The 26,948-nt window shown below is 40.9% G+C and overlaps 2 protein-coding genes across 2 annotated transcripts in view; one reads left to right on the top strand and one right to left on the bottom strand.

Annotated features, from left to right (window-relative positions):
• The window catches only part of LOC143767347 (uncharacterized), a 294,161-nt gene that overhangs the window by 109,527 nt on the left and 157,686 nt on the right, over nt 1-26,948 (top strand). The gene's annotated exons all lie outside the window — the stretch shown is intronic.
• LOC143767345 (uncharacterized) overlaps nt 23,202-26,948 on the bottom strand; it is a 96,588-nt gene continuing 92,841 nt past the window's right edge. The window contains exon 12 of the mRNA XM_077255589.1: nt 23,202-26,414. Coding sequence (XP_077111704.1) covers nt 24,958-26,414 — 1,457 coding nt within the window. The 3' untranslated portion in view covers nt 23,202-24,957. The remainder of the gene's footprint in view (nt 26,415-26,948) is intronic.

Below are 26,948 nucleotides of genomic sequence, written 5' to 3'. Positions count from 1 at the left end.
ACATTAGCAGTGCTCCCGGTTGTAAATTCCCCTATATATGGATTACTGTGTGGGAATGACTGTATGCCGGATAGGTATGGTATATTGTTGGTTTATTTTTTTGACATTTTTTTCAGGAGATCGAGGGCTTCACTTGGAATGGCAGAGTAATAAAGATGGAAAAAATGTGTATATTGTTTTATTTCATTAAAAGACTTTTTTTCTAACTGTGTGGTGTGTTTGATTAACCCTTTAACAACTATAGGATTAGTAATGGATAGGTGTCTTATTGATGTTGTCCAGCTTAATGTCACCTTACAATAGGAAGGTGACATTTACCCCACTTACCACCACTACAGGGCAAGTGGGGAAAACCGGGCAAAGTTCCAGAATTGGCGCATCTAATAGATGTGCCTTTTCTGGGCAGCTGCAGGCTTCTTTTCTTAGGCCAGGGGGCCCATATCCATGGCCCCTTACCAGCCTGAGAATAGCAGCCTGAACCTGTGAGTTTTGCCAGGTTGATTGTAAAGTATAGGGGGGACCCCACATCGTTTTTTTTCTTTCATTCATTGTCCCCTGCTTGCGCTGCTCGCCGGCACAGCAGGGGACAATGGATGAAAGCCAGGTTCAGCACCACATGAAGGGACAGTGGCTTACAGTAGCGCTACTTCTCCAGTGGCCGTCTGTGAGCACGGAGGACAGTGTTCACTGTTCTCTGTATGCACGTGTGCGGGACGTTTGGTGGGCCGTGTGTCCGGGTAAAAACAGACATGTCTGCATATTTTGCACATGGACACACAGTCCGTCAAAACATGCTGACACCTGCATAGACCCATTCATTTGAATGGGTCTACGTGTGTCAGTGTCTCCGGTACATGAGAAAACTGTCACTACACGTACCGAAGGCACTGACGTGTGAAACCGGCCTTACATGATATCTGGAGATATCTCCAGAGCTCTGGGAGAGATTATTCTCACTTCTCCTCAAGATTTTATTCCTATAGAAGGATAGACTATATTCTTGTTGATGATAGAACTCTAGGTTGTGCACTTGAAGCAAAGATAGGTGCCATCTCCAGGTGCCTTCTGGGAAAAGCGAAGAGTCTCCCTCAGCAAGAAGATCGTTGGGTACAGCCGGGACCAGCTGCTTGGAAAGCATCACCAAACCGCGCGCCTTACGGCGCGCAAATTTTTACCTGTAGGACATTATTGCAAGAAAGCTTGGCTGAGTAGATTACACAAGAGGGAAAACACACAGCAAGTCAGCAGGATCTAGGAGCAACATGGCAGAGGTGACAACCTACATGGTGAGCTGCAGCATGTGCTACATGTTCACAGATCGACCAGAAGAAGAATCCAATTTCACCTGTCAGAAGTGTAGACTAGTGGCCCTTTTAGAAGAAAAGGTGCGGGGTCTGGAAGAAAGAATAGCAACTTTGAAACTCATCAAAGAGAATGAAGACTTCCTAGACAGAACAGAAGCATCTCTACTGGTCACAGAAGGTGAAAAAAGTGTCAGAGAACCTTCAAACGCAGATGAGTGGAAGCATGTGACCAAAAGAAGCAAGAAGACCATGGAGAAATCACCAACCACACAACTGAAGAACCAATATCAAATCTTTGTTGAGGATGAAGATGGCACACCTAAGGATGAAGCACTACCAGCAAGCAAAAAAGAAAAGGGTACACAGCAACAAGTGACAGCAAAAAGTACAGCCAAGAAGCAACGAAGAGTGGTGGTGGTGGGAGACTCACTACTGAGAGGCACAGAAGCAGCCATCTGCAGACCGGACATAACCGCAAGAGAAGTATGCTGCCTTCCAGGTGCGATGATCAAGGATGTGACTGATAGGATACCAAAGCTCTTCAGCTCCAAGGACGTCCACCCATTTCTTCTGATACATGTTGGCACCAATGACACGGCAAGGAAGGACCTACCGACAATCTGCAAGGACTTTGAAGAGTTGGGGAAGAAAGTAAAGGAGCTGGATGCACAGGTAGTTTTTTCTTCTATCTATCCAGTAGATGGGCATGGCACCAGGAGATGGAACAGGATCCTTGATGCGAACAACTGGCTAAGACGATGGTGCAGACAACAAGGATTCGGATTCCTGGACCACGGTGTGAATTACTTGTACGATGGACTCCTCGCCAGAGACGGACTACACCTCAACAAACCTGGGAAACACACATTCGCCAGAAGACTCGCTACACTCATCAGGAGGGCGTTAAACTAGAAGAAGAGGGGACGGGAAGAAAAACATTAGACTCGAACAAAGAAGACCCAGGAAAACATACTCAGAAGGGAGGTAAGAACATTTCTAAAACAATCCACAGCGAGGAGATTGGAACAAAACAAAATCCTCTAAACTGCATGCTCGCAAACGCCAGAAGCCTGACAAACAAGATGGAAGAACTAGAAGCAGAAATATCTACAGGTAACTTTGACATAGTGGGAATAACCGAGACATGGTTAGATGAAAGCTATGACTGGGCAGTTAACTTACAGTGTTACAGTCTGTTTAGAAAGGATCGTAAAAATCGGAGAGGAGGAGGGGTTTGTCTCTATGTAAAGTCTTGTCTAAAGTCCACTTTAAGGGAGGATATTAGCGAAGGGAATGAGGATGTTGAGTCCATATGGGTGGAAATTCATGGAGGGAAAAATGGTAACAAAATTCTCATTGGGGTCTGTTACAAACCCCCAAATATAACAGAAATCATGGAAAGTCTACTTCTAAAGCAGATAGATGAAGCTGCAACCCATAATGAGGTCCTGGTTATGGGGGACTTTAACTACCCGGATATTAACTGGGAAACAGAAACCTGTGAAACCCATAAAGGCAACAGGTTTCTGCTAATAACCAAGAAAAATTATCTTTCACAATTGGTGCAGAATCCAACCAGAGGAGCAGCACTTTTAGACCTAATACTATCTAATAGACCTGACAGAATAACAAATCTGCATGTGGTCGGGCATCTAGGAAATAGCGACCACAATATTGTACAGTTTCACCTGTCTTTCACTAGGGGGACTTGTCAGGGAGTCACAAAAACACTGAACTTTAGGAAGGCAAAGTTTGACCAGCTTAGAGATGCCCTTAATCTGGTAGACTGGGACAATATCCTCAGAAATAAGAATACAGATAATAAATGGAAAATGTTTAAGAACATCCTAAATAGGCACTGTAAGCGGTTTATACCTTGTGGGAATAAAAGGACTAGAAAAAGGAAAAACCCAATGTGGCTAAACAAAGAAGTAAGACAGGCAATTAACAGTAAAAAGAAAGCATTTGCACTACTACTATACCTTGTGGGAATAAAAGGACTAGAAATAGGAAAAACCCAATGTGGCTAAACAAAGAAGTAAGACAGGCAATTAACAGTAAAAAGAAAGCATTTGCACTACTAAAGAAGGATGGCACCATTGAAGCTCTAAAAAACTATAGGGAGAAAAATACTTTATCTAAAAAACTAATTAAAGCTGCCAATAAGGAAACAGAGAAGCACATTGCTAAGGAGATCAAAGCTAATCCCAAACTGTTCTTCAACTATATCAATAGTAAAAGAATAAAAACTGAAAATGTAGGCCCCTTAAAAAATAGTGAGGAAAGAATGGTTGTAGATGACGAGGAAAAGGCTAACATATTAAACACCTTCTTCTCCACGGTATTCACGGTGGAAAATGAAATGCTAGGTGAAATCCCAAGAAACAATGAAAACCCTATATTAAGGGTCACCAATCTAACCCAAGAAGAGGTGCGAAACCGGCTAAATAAGATTAAAATAGATAAATCTCCGGGTCCGGATGGCATACACCCACGAGTACTAAGAGAACTAAGTAATGTAATAGATAAACCATTATTTCTTATTTTTAGGGACTCTATAGCGACGGGGTCTGTTCCGCAGGACTGGCGCATAGCAAATGTGGTGCCAATATTCAAAAAGGGCTCTAAAAGTGAACCTGGAAATTATAGGCCAGTAAGTCTAACCTCTACTGTTGGTAAAATATTTGAAGGGTTTCTGAAGGATGTTATTCTGGATTATCTCAATGAGAATAACTGTTTAACTCCATATCAGCATGGGTTTATGAGAAATCGCTCCTGTCAAACCAATCTAATCAGTTTTTATGAAGAGGTAAGCTATAGGCTGGACCACGGTGAGTCATTGGACGTGGTATATCTCGATTTTTCCAAAGCGTTTGATACCGTACCGCACAAGAGGTTGGTACACAAAATGAGAATGCTTGGTCTGGGGGAAAATGTGTGTAAATGGGTTAGTAACTGGCTTAGTGATAGAAAGCAGAGGGTGGTTATAAATAGTATAGTCTCTAACTGGGTCGCTGTGACCAGTGGGGTACCGCAGGGGTCGGTATTGGGCCCTGTTCTCTTCAACATATTCATTAATGATCTGGTAGAAGGTTTACACAGTAAAATATTGATATTTGCAGATGATACAAAACTATGTAAAGCAGTTAATACAAGAGAAGATAGTATTCTGCTACAGATGGATCTGGATAAGTTGGAAACTTGGGCTGAAAGGTGGCAGATGAGGTTTAACAATGATAAATGTAAGGTTATACACATGGGAAGAAGGAATCAATATCACCATTACACACTGAATGGGAAACCACTGGGTAAATCTCACATGGAGAAGGACTTGGGGATCCTAGTTAATGATAAACTTACCTGGAGCAGCCAGTGCCAGGCAGCAGCTGCCAAGGCAAACAGGATCATGGGGTGCATTAAAAGAGGTCTGGATACACATGATGAGAGCATTATACTGCCTCTGTACAAATCCCTAGTTAGACCGCACATGGCGTACTGTGTCCAGTTTTGGGCACCGGTGCTCAGGAAGGATATAATGGAACTAGAGAGAGTACAAAGGAGGGCAACAAAATTAATAAAGGGGATGGGAGAACTACAATACCCAGATAGATTAGCGAAATTAGGATTATTTAGTCTAGAAAAAAGACGACTGAGGGGCGATCTAATAACCATGTATAAGTATATAAGGGGACAATACAAATATCTCGCTGAGGATCTGTTTATACCAAGGAAGGTGACGGGCACAAGGGGGCATTCTTTGCGTCTGGAGGAGAGAAGGTTTTTCCACCAACATAGAAGAGGATTCTTTACTGTTAGGGCAGTGAGAATCTGGAATTGCTTGCCTGAGGAGGTGGTGATGGCAAACTCAGTCGAGGGGTTCAAGAGAGGCCTGGATGTCTTCCTGGAGCAGAACAATATTGTATCATACAATTATTAGGTTCTGTAGAAGGACGTAGATCTGGGGATTTATTATGATGGAATATAGGCTGAACTGGATGGACAAATGTCTTTTTTCGGCCTTACTAACTATGTTACTATGTTACTATCTCGTGGTCTAACCATGCTCCTGTCTCGCTCACGATATCTGATAGTGATTATTTGGTCAAAGCTAATAAGTGGCGTTTAAATAATTTTTTACTGACTAACAAACAAAACATTGAGTTAATAGAGGCCAAATTAAAGGACTTCTTTGACATAAATTATTACCACCTCAGATGAAGTGGTTTGGTCAGCCCACAAGCCATATATGAGAGGTATTTTTATTAAAATGGCAGCAATAGAAAGGAAAAGAGAGAGGCGGCAGTGTCAGACCTACTAACTCTAATTAACAATTTAATTTTAGTTGAAATTCAAAAACTGAAAACTGGGACGTGCAATATTATTCCACCCCTTTAACTTAATACTTTGTTGCGCCACCTTTTGCTGCGATTACAGCTGCAAGTCGCTTGGGGCATGTCTCTATCAGTTTTGTACATCGAGAGACTGAAATTCTTGCCCATTCTTCCTTGGCAAACAGCTCGAGCTCAGTGAGGTTTGATGGAGATCTTTTGTGAACAGCAGTTTTCAGCTCTTTTCACAGATTCTCGGGTGGATTGAGGTCTGGACTTTGACTTGGCCATTCTAACACCGGGAAACGTATATTTGTGAACCATTCCATTGTAGATTTTGCTTTATGTTTGGGATCATCGTCTTGTTGGAAGACAAATCTCCATCCCAGTCTCAGGTCTTTTGCTGACTCCAACAGGTTTTCTTCAAGAATGGTCCTGTATTTGGCTCCATCCATCTTCCCATCAATTTTAACCATATATGATACTGCCACCACCATGTTTGACAGTGGGGATGGTGTGTTCAGGGTGATAAGCTGTGTTGCCTTTACGCCAAACATATAGTTTGGCATTGTTGCCAAAAAGTTCGATTTTAGATTCATCTGTCCAGAGCACCTTCTTCCACATGTTTGGTGTGTCTCCCAAGTGGCTTGTTGCAAACTTAAAACAACACTTTTTATGGATATCTTTGAGAAATGGCTTTCTTCTTGCCACTCTTCCATAAAGGCCAGATTTGTGCAGTGTACAACTAATTGTTGTCCTATGGACAGACTGTCCCACCTCAGCTGTAGATCTCTGCAGTTCATCCAGAGTGATCATGGGCCTCTTGGCTGCATCTGTAATCAGTCTTCTCCTTGTTTGAGATGAAAGTTTAGAGGGACGGCCAGATCTTGGTAGATTTGCAGTGGTATGAAACGCCTTCCATTTCAATATGATCGCTTGCACAATGCTCCTTGGGAAGTTTAAAGTTTTGGAAATCATTTTGTATCCAAATCCAGCATTAAACTTCTCCACAACAGTATCACTGACTTGCCTGTTGTGTTCGTTGGTTTTCATGATGCTCTCTGTGCTTCAAACAGAACCCTGAGACAATCACAGAGCATATGCATATTTATACGGAGACTTGATTACACACAGGTGGATTATATTTATCACCATTAGGCATTTAGGACAACATTGGATCATTCAGAGATCCACAATGAACTTCTGGAGTGAGTTTGCTGCACTGAAAGTAAAGGGGCCAAATAATATTGCACACCCCACTTTTCAGTTTTTGAATTTCCACAAAAACTTAAAATAACCAATAAATTTCGTTCAACTTCACAATTGTGTTTCACTTGTTGATTCTTCACCAAAAATTTACATTTTGTATCTTTATGTTTGAAGCATGATATGTGGGAAAAGGTTGAAAAGTTCCAGGGGGCCGAATACTAGGGTACCGTCTCACTATATGATTTACCAACGATCACGACCAGCGATACGACCTGGCCGTGATCGTTGGTAAATCGTTGTGTGGTCGCTGGGGAGCTGTCACACAGACCGCTCTCCAGCGACCAACGATGCCGAGGTTCGCTGGTAACCAGGGTAAACATCGGGTTACTAAGCGCAGGGCCGCGCTTAGTAACCCGATATTTACCGTGGTTACCAGCGTAAAAGTAAAAAAAAACAAACAGTACATACTCACCATCTGATGTCCGTCAGGTCCCTTGCCGTCTGCTTCCCTCTCTGACTGAGTGCCGCCGTAAAGTGAAAGCAGATCACAGCGGTGACGTTACCGCTGGGATCTGCTCTCACTTTCCGGCCGGCAGACAGTCAGAGCGGGAAGCAGACGGCAAGGGACCTGACGGACATCAGATGGTGAGTATGTACGTTTTTTTTTTTTTTACTTTTACGCTGGTAACCACGGTAAACATCGGGTTACTAAGCGCGGCCCTGCGCTTAGTAACCCGATGTTTACCCTGGTTACAAGTGAACGCATCGCTGGATCGCTGTCACACACAATGATCCAGCGATGACAGCGGGAGATCCAGCGACGAAAGAAAGTTCCAAACGATCTGCTACGACGTACGATTCTCAGCAGGGTCCCTGATCGCTGCTGCATGTCAGACACTGCGAGATCGTAACTATATCGCTACAACGTCACGAATCGTGCCGTCGTAGCGATAAAAATGCCACTGTGTGACGGTACCCTTACACAAGGCACTGTATTGACCATGTGGTGGGATTGTATGCAGATGATGTGATATCTCTCACCAGCATGGAGGGGTCAATGGCAGGTGTCATGGACACCCTGACTGAATTCTCCAGAATCTCATATTACAAATTAAATGCCACAAAGTCTATCATATTACCCATGAATATTACACCTTTGGAAAAGGATGGAATACTAGAGCATTTTCCCTTTAAGTAGGAGGAAGAGGGATTTACATATTTGGGAATTAAAATTACAAAATTTGTGGGGACTTGGAGAGGCAGACCCTCCTTCCACTGTCCTGGGTTGCCAGAGTACATATAGTAAAAATGATGTTGCTGCCTAAGATTACCTACTTGTTTAGATGTCTCCCCCTCATATTCCCATCTAGATGATAGGGCTCCTACAATCCCTGCTGGGTAAGTTTATTTGGAAAAACAAAAAATCAAGGGTGGAGGTCGGAGCACTGCATTTCTAATATTCCCGAGGTGGCATGGGTGTAGCAAATCTTTCTTTATACATACAAGGCAGCCATACTCGAGGCCACAAAAGGTGGGTTGGGGATCTTAATTATAGATGGCTCCAAATAGAAAGGCAGTTTGCTCCCCACAGGTCTATTAGAGTTTTGCTAGAGATTGAACTACTGAAGCCCCTGAATTCGAAGTTTCCTTTACAGGTGATGTCCTCGTTTATTTATTATTGGAATAACCTTGATAGAACATTGATAAAATCCCTATTTACAGTCATATGAAAAAGTTTGGGCACCCCTATTAATCTTAAGCTTAATGTTTTATAAAAATTGTTTTTTTTGCAACAGCTATTTCAGTTTCATATATCTAATAACTGTTGGACACAGTAATGTTTCTGCCTTGAAATGAGGTTTATTGTACTAACAGAAAATGTGCAATCTGCATTCAAACAAAATTTGACAGGTGCATAAGTATGGGCACCCTTAGCATTTTCTTGTTTTAAATATTCCTACCTACTTTTTGCTGACTAACTAAAGCACTTTTTTTGGTTTTGTAACCTCATTGAGCTTTGTACTTTATAGCTAGGTGTATGCAATCATGAGAAAAGCTACTTAATGTGGACACTTGCAAGTTGTTCTCCTGTTTGAATCTCCTCCGAAGAGTGGCATCATGGGCTCCTCAAAACAACTGTCAAATGATCTGAAAACAAAGATTATTCAACATAGCTGTTCAGGGGAAGGATACAAAAAGCTGTCTAAGAGATTTAACCTGTCAATTTCCACTGTGAGGAACATAGTAAGGAAATGGAAGAACACAGGTACAGTTCTTGTTAAGGCCAGAAGTGGCAGGCCAAGAAAAACATCAGAAAGGCAGAGAAGAAGAATGGTGAGATCAGTCAAGAACAATCCTCAGGCCACCTCCAGAGATCTGCAGCATCAACTTGCTGCAGATGGTGTCACTGTGCATCGGTCAACTATACAACGCACTTTGCACAAGGAGAAGCTGTATGGGAGAGTGATGCGAAAGAAGCAGTTTCTGCAAGCACGCCACAAACAGAGTCGGCTGAGGTATGCAAAAGCACATTTGGAGAAGCCAATTTCTTTTTGGAAGAAGGTCCTGTGTACCCATGAAACCAAGATTGAGTTGTTTGGTCATACAAAAGGCGTTATGCATGGTGGCAAAAAAAACACAGTGCGTTGTATAGTTGACCGATCCACAGTGACACCATCTGCAGCAAGTTGATGCTGCAGCTCTCTGGAGATGGTCTGAGGATTGTCCTTGACAGATCTCACCATCTTCAGGATGAAGCAGAGGTTTACTGCCAGAAGTTTAGAAAATGGTCTGTGCTCACTCAGTGGAATGAGTGTGCCCTGGCAGCGATTTTCAGAAAGGGTCTTTCTGAAGCCCTCAAGGATGTTATGGTGGGGTTCCCCACGTCTGCGGGTCTGAATGAGTCAATGTCTTTGGCCATTCAGGTTGATCGGCGTTTGCGGGAGCGCAAACCTGTGCACCATCTGGCGGTATTTTCTGAACAGAAGCCTGAGTCTATGCAATGTGACAGGATTCTGACCAGAATTGAACGGCAAAATCACAGACGTCAGAATGGGTTGTGCTTTTACTGTGGTGATTCTGCTCATGTTATCTCAGCATGCTCTAAGCGCACAAAAAACTTCGCTAAGTCTGTCACCATTGGTACTGTACAGCCTAAATTCATTTTGTCTGTTACTTTGATTTGCTCTCTGTCATCCTACTCAGTTATGGCTTTTGTGGATTCAGGTGCTGCCCTGAATTTGATGGATTTGTCTTTTGCCAGGCGCTGTGGTTTTGTCTTGGAGCCTTTGCAGTTCCCTATTCCACTAAAGGGAATTGATGCTACTCCATTGGCCAAGAATAAACCTCAGTACTGGACTCAAGTGACCATGTGCATGACTCCTGCACATCAGGAGGTGATTCGCTTTCTTGTGTTGCATAATTTGCATGACGTTGTCGTGTTGGGTCTACCATGGCTGCAGGCTCATAATCCAGTCCTGGATTGGAAAGCAATGTCTGTGTCAAGTTGGGGTTGCCAGGGGATTCATGGCGATGCTCCTTTGGTGTCAATTGCTTCTCCTACTCCTTCTGAAGTCCCTGAATTTTTGTCGGACTACCAGGATGTATTTGATGAGCCCAAATCCAGTGCCCTACCTCCTCATGGGGATTGTGATTGCGCTATAAATTTGATTCCTGGTAGTAAGTTCCCTAAGGGACGACTTTTTAATTTATCTGTACCAGAACATGCCGCTATGCGGAGTTATATAAAGGAGTCTTTGGAGAAGGGGCATATTCGCCCGTCCTCGTCCCCTTTGGGTGCGGGGTGCTTTTTTGTGGCCAAGAAGGATGGTTCTCTAAGACCCTGTATAGAGTATCGCCTTCTAAATAATATCACGGTCAAATTTCAGTACCCTTTGCCTCTATTGTCTGATCTGTTTGCTCGGATTAAGGGATCCAGTTGGTTCACCAAGATAGATCTTCGTGGAGCGTATAATCTTGTGCGTATTAAGCAGGGCGATGAATGGAAAACAGCATTTAATACGCCCGAAGGCCATTTTGAGTACTTGGTGATGCCTTTTGGGCTTTCTAATGCCCCTTCTGTGTTCCAGTCCTTCATGCACGATATCTTCCGAGAGTATCTGGATAGATTTATGATTGTGTACCTGGATGATATTTTGGTCTTTTCTGATGACTGGGAATCTCATGTGAAGCAGGTCAGGATGGTATTTCAGGTCCTGCGAGCCAATGCCTTGTTTGTGAAGGGCTCTAAATGTCTCTTTGGAGTCCAGAAGGTTTCCTTTTTGGGCTTTATTTTTTCTCCTTCTACTATTGAGATGGATCCAGTCAAGGTCCAGGCTATTCATGACTGGACTCAACCTACATCGGTGAAGAGTCTTCAGAAGTTCTTGGGTTTTGCTAATTTTTACCGTCGCTTCATCACTAATTTCTCCAGTGTGGTTAAGCCTTTGACGGATTTGACCAAGAAGGGTTCTGATGTGACGAATTGGTCTCCTGCGGCCGTGGAGGCCTTTCAGGAGCTGAAACGTCGGTTTTCTTCGGCTCCTGTTTTGCGTCAGCCTGATGTCTCTCTTCCCTTCCAGGTCGAGGTTGATGCTTCTGAGATTGGAGCTGGGGCTGTCTTGTCGCAGAGAAGCTCTGATGGTTCTGTGATGAGACCATGTGCTTTCTTTTCAAGAAAGTTTTCGCCTGCCGAGTGGAATTATGATGTTGGTAATCGGGAGTTGTTGGCAATGAAGTGGGCATTTGAGGAGTGGCGACATTGGCTTGAGGGAGCCAAACATCATGTGGTGGTCTTGACGGATCACAAGAATTTGACTTATCTCGAGTCTGCCAAGCGGCTAAATCCTAGACAGGCTCGTTGGTCGCTGTTTTTCTCCCATTTCGATTTCGTGGTTTCGTGCCTTCCGGGTTCGAAGAGCGTGGGGGCTGATGCCCTTTCTAGGAGTTTTGTGCCTGACTCTCCGGGAGTTTCGGAACCAGCTGGTATCCTCAGAGAGGGGGTGATTTTGTATGCCATCTCCCCTGATTTGCGACGGGTGCTGCAGGAATTTCAGGCCAATAGACCTGACCGTTGTCCACCGGAGAGACTGTTTGTCCCGGATAGATGGACCAGTAGAGTCATTTCTGAGGTTCATTCTTCAGTGTTGGCGGGTCATCCTGGGATTTTTGGCACCAGGGATTTGGTGGCTAGGTCCTTTTGGTGGCCTTCTTTGTCGCGGGATGTGCGTTCCTTTGTGCAGTCCTGTGGGATTTGTGCTCGGGCCAAGCCTTGCTGTTCTCGTGCCAGTGGATTGCTTTTGCCCTTGCCTGTCCCGAAGAGGCCCTGGACGCATATTTCCATGGATTTTATTTCGGATCTTCCAGTCTCTTAGAGAATGTCTGTCATCTGGGTAGTTTGTGATCGTTTTTGTAAAATGGTCCATTTGGTGCCCTTGCCTAAGCTGCCTTCCTCCTCCGATTTGGTTCCACTGTTTTTTCAGAATGTGGTTCGTTTGCATGGTATTCCGGAGAACATTTTGTCTGACAGAGGATCCCAGTTTGTGTCCAGATTTTGGCGGTCCTTTTGTGCTAAGATGGGCATTGAGTTATCTTTTTCGTCAGCTTTCCATCCTCAGACGAATGGCCAAACCGAACGAACTAATCAGACCTTGGAAACTTATCTGAGATGTTTTGTTTCTGCTGATCAGGATGATTGGGTGACTTTTTTGCCTTTGGCTGAGTTCGCTCTCAATAATCGGGCTAGTTCTGCTACTTTGGTTTCGCCTTTTTTTTGCAATTCTGGTTTTCATCCTCGTTTTTCCTCGGGTCAGGTTGAGCCTTCTGACTGTCCTGGGGTGGATTCTGTGGTAGATAGGTTGCATCAGATTTGGAACCACGTGGTGGACAATTTGACGCTGTCACAAGAGAAGGCTCAGCGCTTTGCCAACCGCCCTCGCTGTGTGGGTCCCCGACTTCGTGTGGGGGATTTGGTATGGTTGTCTTCTCGTTATGTTCCTATGAAGGTTTCCTCTCCTAAATTCAAGCCTCGGTTCATCGGTCCTTATAAGATTCTCGAAATCCTCAACCCTGTGTCATTTCGTTTGGACCTCCCAGCATCGTTTGCCATTCATAATGTGTTCCATAGGTCTTTGTTGCGGAGGTATGTGGTGCCAGTGGTTCCTTCTGTTGATCCTCCTGCTCCGGTCTTGGTCGAGGGAGAATTGGAGTATGTGGTGAAGATCTTGGATTCTCGTGTTTCAAGACGGAAGCTTCAGTACTTAGTCAAATGGAAGGGCTATGGTCAGGAAGATAATTCCTGGGTTGTCGCCTCTGATGTCCATGCGGCCGATTTGGTTTGTGCCTTTCATTTGGCTCGTCCTGATCGGCCTGGGGGCTCTGGTGAGGGTTCGGTGACCCCTCCTCAAGGGGGGGTACTGTTGTGAATTCCGTTCTCAGGCTCCCTCCTGTGGTCATGAGTGGTACTGTGAGATCTGTTCTTGGGCTCCCTCTTGTGGCCTTTAGGTAAAAAAGAAAAGGAACAGCACACTTTCTACTTATCTTCGGGTGCAGGCCCCCAGGATAATAGTCCATATATCCAAGCTGGTCAATATACAGAAAAAACGAGGCAGCACTCCATCTTTGCAATGTTAGACGTGCAGGATTTTAATCAACCCACTGGTTTGGGCGACGTTTCGGCTCAGACTGAGCCTTTCTCAAGCAATGGGTGTAACAAACAGGTGTCAATTTATAGTACTCTCAACAATAATTTCAGCCAAAGTGAATAAATATATCATACAGTGAATACCTCATATATCATACAGATACAATTATATGTGGAAATATATGTGCAAATTCATTCATGATCATAGATCAATATAAAGTGCTTGTATATATAAAGTGCTCTGTGCTTGTATATACTATATTTCATTAAAATCATCTCCACATTAGGTTCATTTCTTAGAATATAACTAACTAATGTAACATAATATTTCATGAATACATACTGTGGTAATGAGGAGCCCATGTGCCGCATGTAGGACGCCATTCACCGTACTCAGCGTCTGCCAATACCTACTGCGCATGTCCCAGCGCGTCACAAGCATAGTTTACTGCGCATGTCAAGGCGCACATTGAATGTAGAGGATTGCCGATAAACTGAGTTCAAAATATTAGGATACGTTTGTGCAAGGGCGCCTAATAACACCGTATCATAGCGCCACTATTGCGCATGAGCCTCCAAGTATATCTACTCATTTGTGGCACACTATAAATTTCTATTTTAGAGCTTTTAAACAATTTTGCGGATCAACTTACTCCGTAATCCACTAGGTCACCTGCACAATATACAGTGAAAATTGCATATTAATTAAATACCAGGGCATATTTTAAAGATATCTTTGTTTTATTATCCTTGAAATGGGGTTCATTACCCTGACTACCCGGACGACACCTTTATAAAGGCTGCCCCCGGGCGCCACACAGCCTCCAGATGTCACAGCCAGCCCCTCCGAGCCAACCGCCCCAAACTGGACAACCGTAAGGTAACATAACCCTCTCCACTAATGTTTATAGATATTTATATATATTTTATTTTATGCCCCAGTATAATCATACAACAAAAGAAAAAATTCCTTTGAAATTGACATTTTATTTCACATAAATAAATCAATTATGTCTGCAATCCACCACTTCAAAATATTTTTAAAGAATTTTTTATATAAGAATTTTTTATATGAATCTATCAAATATGTGACATATTTTCTGGATTAATTTCAAATCTAGGCCTTCCGTCCTCATGCGACCATGTTCCTCAACACAGAGTAGACGAACCTAAAAAATGGAGAACCATACAAAATATTAAAATCAGGGAATAAATTTTTCAAATAACCATGTACCCTCAAAAATACTTCAAGGATAAAAAACATATACTTAACAAACCATATGAAATAAATTACATGACTGTATGAATTTTAAAATCTACATTTAGGCCTTTAGGCTTGAGGGTATCCAGTTCATAGATCCATTTTAGTTCTTTCTTTTTAAGGATCCCTTCCCTGTCACCCCCTCTCCTTTGTACCGGGACTATATCAATTATTTTGCACTTTAAATCCCTCTCGGAATGATTTAGTTCCACAAAATGTTTCGGGACCGGAAGATCCATTCGTTTCTTTCTTATTGTATACCGGTGCTGGTTCATTCTTACCTTGAACTCGCATGTAGTCTCACCAATATACCACAAATTGCACGGGCACATTAGGAGATATATGACAAATTCGGAACTACATGTCAGATATTCATTAATCCTATATGTCTTCCCTGTCCGAGGATGCTGAAATGTACAGCCCTTCACCATATGTGTACAGTTCACGCAATTCAGACACGGAAAACATCCTTTTTTACTTAGGCCTGTTAATGTCGACTGGAAACTTTTTTTCATTGTTCCTATATCTGATTTAACCAGATAGTTACCAATATTTTTACTCTTCTTATAGGAACAAATGGGCGGCATCTTAAACTCCTTAATATCAGGGAGACACCTACCCAACATCCCCCAATGTTTCCTAACTATTTTGGCTACTTCTTTGCTTTCTTCCACATAGGTCGTAACCAGTGGAATCCGATCCAACTGCCTACTTCTCTTTGCACTGGGTGGTTTATTGATCAAACCCTCTCTATCCTGTTGAAGCACCCTTTGTTTTGTTTTCTCTAACAAACTCTTCGGATACCCCCTTCTCAGAAATTTATCAGTTAGTCTGTCAAGCACAATATCAACCTCATCTTCTTCTTTAACAATTCGTCGTACTCTCAATAATTGACTAAGCGGGATCGATTTTAACATACTACGTGGATGCTGGCTATCATATGTCAATAAGTTATTCCTATCTGTTTTCTTTACAAAAAGCGTTGTATTTAGCCCCCCCTCCTTTTGTGTAACCAATACATCTAAAAACTGAATTTCCAGTCTAGATGATACCAAAGTGAATTTGATAGTCTCGTCAATTGTATTGAGAAAACAGTGGAAATCATCTAGTGCCCTTTGTGTACCTGTCCACAGGAGGAAGACGTCGTCTATGTATCTCCACCACACCAAAACTTGTCGGAAGTGGTGGGACACATAGACGAAGTCCTCCTCCAGCACCTCCATTACCAAATTTGCATATGCGGGGGCCATATTGGCCCCCATTGCAGTTCCTCGCTTTTGTGCATAAAACGTATCCCCAAAAAGAAAATAGTTGCGTTTCAATATTATTTCTAACAGTCTTAATAAAAAGGTTCTACCTTCCACTGTAAATTTTGCCGAATCCAATTTTTTATCCACCGCCCGTAGCCCCCTTTCGTGATCAATAGACGTATATAGGGATACCACGTCAAAAGACGCTAAAATAATCTCATCCGTCAACTGTATTCCTTCCAATTTTTTTAAAAAGTCCGTTGTATCCCTAATATACGATTTTCCACTTTTAACTAAAGGGTTAAAAATTCTGTCCAAAAATATACCCATCTTACTAAATATTGAGTTAACCCCGGAGATTATTGGGCGTCCCGGTGGATTTATCAAACTCTTGTGGATTTTGGGGATAGTATATAGCACCGGGGTTGTGGGAGCCTCCACCTGTAGATAATCAAATAAATCTTGATCAATTACTTTTGAATCCACAGCTTCCTTCAGGCACATCCTAATTTCCTTCTCAATGCGAAACCTGGGGTCTCCATCCATCCTACCATAGACTTCTTCATCTTGCAGTTGTCTATTAATTTCATTTATATACATACACTTGTCCATGATGACGACGGCACCCCCTTTGTCTGCGGGTTTGATGATGACGTCGCCATCATGGACAAGTTCCTGCAATGCCAAGACCTCATCTCTCAATATGTTCGGGTGTTGAAATTCTTTCTGCATATTATCTCTCAATTCTTCTATCTCCATCATAACCACCTCCTCAAAAGCGTCTATGACAGCTGAACTAGTAGGGGGCATAAAATTACTTTTATTACGCAATTCAACCATCCTTAGATCAAATTCACTTTTCACATTTGTAATACTATCCTTGTTATAAAACCATTCTTTCAGTCTTACTGCCCTGAAAAAACGTGCCAAGTCCACTTGTAAATTGAACCAGTCCATATGTGAACATGGACTAAACGAAAGTCCCTTACTTAGCACAGACACCTGCATATTAGTGAGTACCTTTGTTGAAATGCTCACTACAAGTTCTGTTCCCGCCTCCTGAGGTTCGGTTGTCTTTGGGCTTGTGGCTTGATTTTTTCTGGTTTCTTTTTGCCTCCGATGGTGGCGTTTGCCTCCTCGTCTTTTCCGGCTTCCATTCCACCTATTGGGTCTAGAGGGAATAAATTCATTAATCACACACTCAGTTTGATTATATTCATCTGTTTTCCTGGATTCCAATTGACCTCTCTTCTTCCACGGTATCCTAGCACTATCATTTTGCCAAGTGTAGACATGTCCGGTTTCATAATCACCAGCGTCCCTACTCCATTTTTTTCGTTTTGTTTCTTCCAAATCACCTCTAAATTTACATAAATCTCTTTCTATTTTTTCTTTAAAAACAATCCAATCTTCCTTATTCAACACTTCTTGCAATTTCTTTTCCATTTCTCCAACACTCAATTGCATCTTTTTTACTTCCATTTGTAAAAATTCTATATTAAGCAGCATTATGTCCATAGCGTATTTATTAGAGATCATTGTAAACCGGGTACAAAAAGTGGAATTCCCCATAAACAAATTTGGTCTAATGTTTGACCTTAATCCCCTGGGAATTTTTCGTTCCTTATAATATTGTCCCAGTGTTGATAGATGTAACTGTGAACTAACTAGACGTTTAGAGTCATTTTCATATTTCCGTTTAATTTCAACAATAGATGGGGTTTTCAAGAATGTTGCATCCCCCTCTATACTATTAAGTATACGTTCCTCATCCTCAACAGTATAGTTGAAGATCCCTGGTCCCATGGGATTTCCCTCCATGGTTCCAAAAAATGGCTTAAGATAATGGCTCGTCCTGATCGGCCTGGGGGCTCTGGTGAGGGTTCGGTGACCCCTCCTCAAGGGGGGGTACTGTTGTGAATTCCGTTCTCAGGCTCCCTCCTGTGGTCATGAGTGGTACTGTGAGATCTGTTCTTGGGCTCCCTCTTGTGGCCTTTAGCTATACGGCTGGTCTGTTTTTTTGTTAGCTTTTGTACTGACCGCACAGATCCCTCGCTATCTTCTTACTATTTAGTATTAGCGGGCCTCATTTGCTAAAACCTGTTTTCATTTCTACGTTTGTGCTTTCCCCTTAACTCACCATTATTATTTGTGGGGGGCTGTCTAAACTTTGGGGTTATTTCTCTGAGGCAAGAGAGGTCTTTGCTTTCTCTCTAGGGGTAGCTAGTTTCTCAGGCTGTGAAGAGGTGTCTAGGTTTTCAGGTAACGCTCCACGGCTGCCTTTAGTGTGTTTGGATAGGATCAGGGTCGCGGTCAGTATAGTTACCACATCCCCAGAGCTTGTCCTATATTCCGTTTACCTATCAGGTCAGTTTTGTGATCCTTACCACCAGGATCCATAAGAGATCCCCACCCCTGATCTACATGAATGTTGTTTGGTTCACTTGATAAAGCATAAAGAACAAGTCAGTCGCCAGTGGGTGATTTGGGAAACTTCTGCATTGGCATTAGCTAACACTTAGGATGGTTTTAATATTTTTCCTGGCTTTTCTGGCCTTCGCATAATCAGATTGGTATACAAAAATGTTTAAAACAAAGCTCTTAAAGCTCATTACCTCCCCCCCCGCCACACACACACACACACACTATCCATTAATTTACTTTTTGTGCCCAATTCAGACGCCTTTTCCTTCTGTGTGATCCTTTCTTTTACTCCCCTCTCCTATAATATCCAATTTAGATTTGGTTTATTTTAGTGGTGATTATTTGGACATGTAAAATCTTAAAAGTGGTGGCGCGAGTTATTTGGACATGGCTGCTATATTGATGTAATTGTGTAAACAAGTTATTTCTGGTGTTATAAGATTTAACTGAATAAAAAGTTTACTGTTAGAAAAAAAAATCACCTATGACAAGGGCTGCTAGTGTCGCACTTTGCATGCGTATTTAGTTCAATTTATGACAAGCATTGCCATTGGTTGTGTGTATATTCCTATGATTAAGAGCGTAGAAACGTGTAAGGTTTGATCCTCGTGATGGATCCTCCTATTTTTAAGCAGATTTTGAATAAAAAGTTTAAGGATAGAAGTGTCGGGAAATCCTTTTTTCTTCTTTGGTGTTGACGGGCTGTCTCACTCAAACCTGTGGCCATATTACCTTGCAGCACAAAGCCATCATTTAAGATGGTGGTGAGAGGGACTAAGAATAGGTGTGAGTGGTGACATGTTTCATTATCAAGTATATGGATTTATTATCGGCTTTGGAAAATGGAACATTTTTTTAATCAGATATTTTTATTAACCACAAAAAATCATTTTCTATTTTCCATGCATAAATACAATTAAACATTTATATGGTACATACATCTGAAAAGAACAAACATTTTATTATAACCCAAATATATATCCACCCATATATCAGAACGTAATGTCTCATATGCCCTAGTTTCATTATCCTTTAGTCCTTATTGCATACTCTAAAGCCCCATGTTTAGCAATTTGGGTTAGCCTTCAATCCCGTATATCCTGCTTACAGTGGGGTCATCCATCATTCTATCCCTAAGTAACTGTATGGGTCGTAAACCAGGAGCATCGAGCCATGGATCCCAGACTTTTTCATATTTACACATAGCATTTATTTTCTTATATATGTTCTTCTCTATTCTAATTATGGGATTCATTCTGTTTTTAAAGTCTGATAATGATGGAGTGTTTACTTTGAATCTATCGAATAGTTAGGCACTTTCTGGCCGGGAATAAGATTCTACAGATACCTATTTGTGTCAGGTCAAAATCCATTTCATCCTCTAGCATTCCCAGGATACATATTTTAGGATTTATCTGTAAGTCAATACTATATATAATCCTATAAAATACTTACACACTCTGTGAATTAACCTAAGTATCCCCTTCCTGTAATTTTCCAGAGAAGAGCATTCAAAAATCATATGCATTAAATGTGCATTTTCCCTTTTACACATTTGTCATCTGATCTTATTCCTATTTTATATAATATAAAATTATAATATATATTATAAAAGAAGCTAGGCGTTCTAAACTTTCTATGTATAAGATACAATTGTGACAACCTTTGCGCTTCATATATTGATAAATGTGGAGTGATTTCCATAATTGTGCTCCATTGCCCTTCATTTAAATGGCCGACATCTTCCCTATTGAGAGTCTTATAGGGAACTTATAGGGAACTGTTTCAGAAAGCCTGATATTAAGTATTTATATATGAGGGATATCAGTGGTTTAGAGGAAGATGCCGAAAAATGTAACATTTAATTAAGTTAGGTCCGGACCACTTACTGTTGGGCTGATCCATAACTCTGTCAATAAAAGAAAAAAAAATCGAATGGCACTAAGAAATTTGTCTACTTACTGGTATAGTAGATGACCTCTGAGTCCACGGCACATAGAGTAAAAACACGATGATGAAGGTGCTTGCTGAAGAAATCACACATGAATCAATCCAATGAAAAGAAAAAAAGAGCAGCAACACTTCGTTCTTGCGTGGCGTGTAAACCTTAGTCCTTTATTGCAAAAAGTTTTTCATGGACATGGTTTTACGGGCAGGAAAAGTGCAGATAAAACAGGGTCCTGTACTTTTGCATGTTTTATCTGCATTTGTCCTGCTCGTAAAACCATGTCCATGAAAAACTTTTTGTGATAAACCACTAAGGTTTCCATGCCACGAAAGAACATGTATTACGAGACTCAGATGTCTATTGTCCAATAATGCTTTCTGTTAGTCTCCCGTAATTACAGGAGGAATAGAACCTCCTTATAGATTTAATCGTATTCAGACACGACAAACATTTGATGCACAAAACAGGATTAAAAAACCTTAAATGCAGTCAGACATGTTGCTGAACACATTTCTGGACTTTATAAAATGTCGCCATGTAAATATTTGGAAAATTATCCCCTTGTAATTATGGGCACATGAAAAAGGGACATTGGGCCCATTACTGATGACCAATGGACAAGCATCCTTGAAGTGGTCAGATCTCTATACAGTACCTGTGGGAAAGTAGCAGTCTGTCACAATTACAGTGGGGCAAAAAAGTATTTAGTCAGTCAGCAATAGTGCAAGTTCCACCACTTAAAAAGATGAGAGGCGTCTGTAATTTACATCATAGGTAGACCTCAACTATGGGAGACAAACTGAGAAAAAAAAATCCAGAAAATCACATTGTCTGTTTTTTTATCATTTTATTTGCATTTTATGGTGGAAAATAAGTATTTGGTCAGAAACAAAATTTCATCTCAATACTTTGTAATAAATCCTTTGGTGGCAATGACAGAGGTCAAACGTTTTCTGTAAGTCTTCACAAGGTTGCCACACACTGTTGTTGGTATTTTGGCTTATTCCTCCATGCAGATCTCCTCTAGAGCAGTGATGTTTTTGGCTTTTCGCTTGGCAACACGGACTTTCAACTCCCTCCAAAGGTTTTCTATAGGGTTGAGATCTGGAGACTGGCTAGGCCACTCCAGGACCTTGAAATGCTTCTTACGAAGCCACTCCTTCGTTGCCCTGGCGGTGTGCTTTGGATCATTGTCATGTTGAAAGACCCAGCCACGTTTCAACTTCAATGCCCTTGCTGATGGAAGGAGGTTTGCACTCAAAATCTCACGATACAAGGCCCCATTCATTCTTTCATGTACCCGGATCAGTCGTCCTGGCCCCTTTGCAGAGAAACAGCCCCAAAGCATGATGTTTCCACCACCATGCTTTACAGTAGGTATGGTGTTTGATGGATGCAACTCAGTATTCTTTTTCCTCCAAACACGACAAGTTGTGTTTCTACCAAACAGTTCCAGTTTGGTTTCATCAGACCATAGGACATTCTCCCAAAACTCCTCTGGATCATCCAAATGCTCTCTAGCAAACTTCAGACGGGCCCGGACATGTACTGGCTTAAGCAGTGGGACACGTCTGGCACTGCAGGATCTGAGTCCATGGTGGCGTAGTGTGTTACTTATGGTAGGCCTTGTTACATTGGTCCCAGCTCTCTGCAGTTCATTCACTAGGTCCCCCCGCGTGGTTCTGGGATTTTTGCTCACCGTTCTTGTGATCATTCTGACTCCACGGGGTGGGATTTTGCGTGGAGCCCCAGATCGAGGGAGATTATCAGTGGTCTTGTATGTCTTCAATTTTCTAATTATTGCTCCCACTGTTGATTTCTTCACTCCAAGCTGGTTGGCTATTGCAGATTCAGTCTTCCCAGCCTGGTGCAGGGCTACAATTTTGTTTCTGGTGTCCTTTGACAGCTCTTTGGTCTTCACCATAGTGGAGTTTGGAGTCAGACTGTTTGAGGGTGTGCACAGGTGTCTTTTTATACTGATAACAAGTTTAAACAGGTGCCATTACTACAGGTAATGAGTGGAGGAAAGAGGAGACTCTTAAAGAAGAAGTTACAGGTCTGTGAGAGCCAGAAATCTTGTTTGTTTCTGACCAAATACTTATTTTCCACCATAAAATGCAAATAAAATGATAAACAAAACAGACAATGTGATTTTCTGAATTTTTTTTTTCTCAGTTTGTCTCCCATAGTTGAGATCTACCTATGATGTAAATTACAGACGCCCCTCATCTTTTTAAGTGGTGGAACTTGCACTATTGTTGACTGACTAAATACTTTTTTGCCCCACTGTATATTATCCATAGGGAATATATGGCACCTATTTCTCCACGAAGTTGGAATACGGGTCAAAGGTCTGAAGTGCTTAACGGGAGTTGCTGATCTTATACACATGCTCCGGGATTATTATTATTATTTATTGTTATAGCGCCATTTATTCCATGGCGCTTTACATGTGAGGAGGGGTATACATAATAAAAACAAGTACAATAATCTTAAACAATACAAGTCATAACTGGTACAGGAGGAGAGAGGACCCTGCCCACGAAGGCTCACAATCTACAAGGGATGGGTGAGAATACAGTAGGTGAGGATAGAGCTGGTCATGCAGAGGTTTTTTCGATCGGTGGTTACTGCAGGTTGTAGGCTTGTCGGAAGAGGTGGGTCTTCAGGTTCTTTTTGAAGATTTCGATGGTAGGCGAGAGTCTGATGTGTTGTAAATACTTGTTAAGAGTAAAGTTTCTACAATTGTGTAATCATAATTGATAGGTTTTTGTTTGGACACACCAAGGTATTTTTTATTGGGGGAATGTAGAATAAATGACACTTGACACACATGGTAAAACTGTGGTAGGATATTTATTGTTTCTTGCACATAGATTGATAACATTTATATGGATTCAGATTAACTCTCCTACAAAACGTGATAGAGTCATTGCTACAAGACTGTATGAGAAAGGGAATTATTCTAAAAGAAAGGCTAGAGGTAAAAATGAGAGGATCCGGGCCCCGTGGCTGAATACTTCAGGCCTGGATTCCAGCATATTAATAAGAGACGGGGTATTCGTCCCTGGAGCTTCTCTACTCAGTATGAGACTCACTGATCTTGTTGACATACAGAGCGTTTTAGTAAGATAGAAACTGCCTAAATACGAGAACCTGGTCTGATCTATATATCATTGTATAAAGAACTATGGAGATGGCACTATTTTTCTGTATAGAATACAGCTCTGGCAAAAATTAAGAGACCACTGCAAAAATTTTCAGTTTGTCTGATTTTTCTCTTTATAGATATATTTGATATAAGTTGATTCCTTCTGGTCAGGCAATGATCCCCAACTCTGAGGAGTTGATGTGGATGAAGGACCACCACATCAAATCCCTGTCATAGCCAGCCCAATCTCCAGACCTGAACCCCATTGAAAACCTCTGGAATGTAATCAAGAGGAAGATGGATAGTCACAAGCCATCAAACAAAGAAGAACTGCTTACATTTTTGTACCAGGAGTGGCATAAGGTCATCTAAAAGAAGTGTGAAAGACTGGTGGAAGGCATACCAAGACGCATGAAAGCTGTGATTAAAAATCATGGTTATTCCACAAAATATTGATTTCTGAACTCTTCCTGAGTTAAAACATTAGTATTGCTGTTTCTAAATTATTATGAACTTGTTTTTTTGCATTATTTGAGGTCTGCAAGCAATGCATTTTTTTGCTATTTTGACCATTTCTCATTTTCAGAAAATAAATAGAAAATTTATTGCTTGGTACTTCGGAGACATGTTGTCAGTAGTTTATAGAATAAAAGAAGAATTTACATTTTACTCAAAAATATACCTATAAAGAGAAGAATCAGACAAACTGAACATTTTGCAGTGGTCTCTTAATTTTTGTCAGAGCTGTATGTGATGTTCCTGTAGCCCTAATATTTCTGCACATGAGGTCTCTGAATAGATAATCTTACCCCAGCATTTCAAATTTAGATAAGGGAGGTGGGGAGAGGGAGACATTTTATTTTAATTGGAATGGATAATCACAGATGTTCCAACAGACAAGGAATAGATCGTACATGTGAATGGTAATTTACAATATGAACAGGTTTATTATTGCAGTATAGAAAAGTTAAAGACTTTGTTCACACATGGAGATTGTGGATTGAAAGAGACTGATGAATGGCAGATCATTGAGATTGGGAGTTAGAGACAACAGGGAGGAGAATATATCGGGTATTTTTGAGAAGGTTTAAGGGAAGGTGTTGAAATACTGCTGTATATATAGTGAATATATAAATGTTACTGAAATATTCAAGGGAATATTGCATATAATTTTAATTTTAGATAATAGATGTATATTAATAACTTCAAATGTAAGCTCTAACTTATTTTCTCGTTTACTTATTTGTTGCTACTTTGACTCTGTTATGTGTTTTCTTGCACAGTTTGTCAAAATATATAGTTTATACCTGTGTGAGTTTTAATTTCTGGTCAACAAATATGATTTTCAAGTAAAACATTTCCCACCTTCTAGGTATAATAATGGCTTCTCACTTTGTGAGATATTTGATGTTTAGTAAGATTCCTTTTGTTGGTAAAAATTGTTAGAATGAAAGTGGCTTCTCCCCCGTGTGAGTTCTCTGATGTTTAGCAAGACTTTTTTTATCTGCAAAACATTTCCCACATTCAAAACATGAAAATGGCTTCTCTCCTGTGTGAGTTCTCTGATGTCTAACAAAATGTGCTCTATTTGCAAAACATTTCCCACATTCAAAACATGAAAATGGCTTCTCTCCTGTGTGAGTTCTCTGATGTCTAACAAGATGTGAGCTATCTGCAAAACATTTCCCACATTCTGAACATGAAAATGGCTTCTCTCCTGTGTGAATTCTCTGATGTGTAACAAAATATGATTTCCGTGCAAAACATTTCCCACATTCTGTACATGAAAATGGCTTCTCTCCTGTGTGAATTCTCTTATGTGTTATAAAATATGATTTATGTACAAAACATTTACCACATTCCGGACATGAAAATGGCTTCTCACCTGTGTGAGTTCTCTGATGTGTAACAAGATATGATTTATGTACAAAACATTTCCCACATTCTGAACATGAAAATGGCTTCTCTTCTGTGTGAGTTCTCTGATGTTTAACAAGATTTGATTTATTTGCAAAACATTTTCCACATTCTAAACACGAAAACGGTGTCTCCCCTGTGTGAATTCTCTGATGTCTAACAAGATATGATTTCTCCGCAAAACATTTCCCACATTCTGAACATGAAAATGGCTTCTCACCTCTGTGAGATCTCTGATGTGCAATAATATGTGACTTCTCTGCAAAACATTTACCACATTCTGAACATGAATATGGCTTCTCTCCTGTGTGAGTTCTCTGATGTTTAATAAGACATGATATATCTGCAAAACATTTACCACATTCTGAACATGAATGTGGCTTCTCCCCTGTGTGAGTTCTCTGATGTGTAACAAGATATGATTTATCTGCAAAAGATTTCCCACATTCTGAACATGAAAATGGCTTCTCCCCTGTGTGAGTTCTCTGATGTCTAACAAGATATGATTTATCTGCAAAACATTTCCCACATTCTGAACATGAAAATGGCTTCTCCCCTGTGTGAGTTCTCTGATGTTTATTAAGTGATCTCTTGTTAAATAGTTTTCCACATTCTGAACATGAATACAGCTTCTCTATTGCTTGAGTTTTCTTATGCTTAACAAGTTTTTTCTTACTTGTGAAACATTTCTCAGAGGAGAAAAAATGTTTTTCGTCCACGTGAATTTTTGGATGTGTAACAAAAGATGTTCTGAGTGAAAAACTTTTTTCACATTCAACACTTGATAATGGCTTGTTTGCTGTAAGAGCAGTTACATTTTTATCAGCTCTTTTGTGATTTTTATTTTTCTTAACAGTTTGTGAAAAATCGAAAGAAAGGACCTGTTTGGCATTGATGTCAGTTATATCTTGAATGAAATCAAGTTCATCTGACCTAAAAACTGAAGATGTTACTTGTTCCTCTGATCTCTTGGTGAGGTCACCTGCCAAGAATAAAAATTATTTTTGAATAAATTATTTGAATTATTTTTATAAGGTTTCTAAAATATCCATGGAAATTGCAAGTTATGTAGCAAAATCAAATTATTTACTAAGACAAAAACAGTTAGCAATTAAACAGTAAAGTGCCACAGAATATCACTAAACAGGAAAGAAAAGCCATAGCTAACAAAATTATCATCATCATCAAACAAGCAGACAAAGGAGGAGTTGTAGTCATCATGAACATGTCGGATTACATCCAGGAAGACTCATCAAGAAGAAATATTTTGTGGAAATCCTCTGTGCTGCTGAATGATTGAAGAGACATCAGTCCACGAGTGGTTTATTAATAAATTGTGGCTTTATTCTACTTGTTTCAAAGTTACACGAATTCCTTCCTCAGGAAAAAGAAGGACCACATGTACATATCAGATACAATTGTGGATTTCTTATAAGTGCACTTCTTGAATTTAGGTGCCAAACAGATGCCACCTGATAGTTCAGGCTGTGTCAAAGTTCAATGCAAGCGTATCTGA

Source organism: Ranitomeya variabilis, chromosome 4 (assembly GCF_051348905.1).
Source record: "Ranitomeya variabilis isolate aRanVar5 chromosome 4, aRanVar5.hap1, whole genome shotgun sequence".
In the NCBI taxonomy this organism is placed as follows: Eukaryota; Metazoa; Chordata; class Amphibia; order Anura; family Dendrobatidae; genus Ranitomeya; species Ranitomeya variabilis.
Note: the sequence above shows the minus strand (reverse complement) of the source record. Positions and strands in the feature narration are given on the sequence as shown.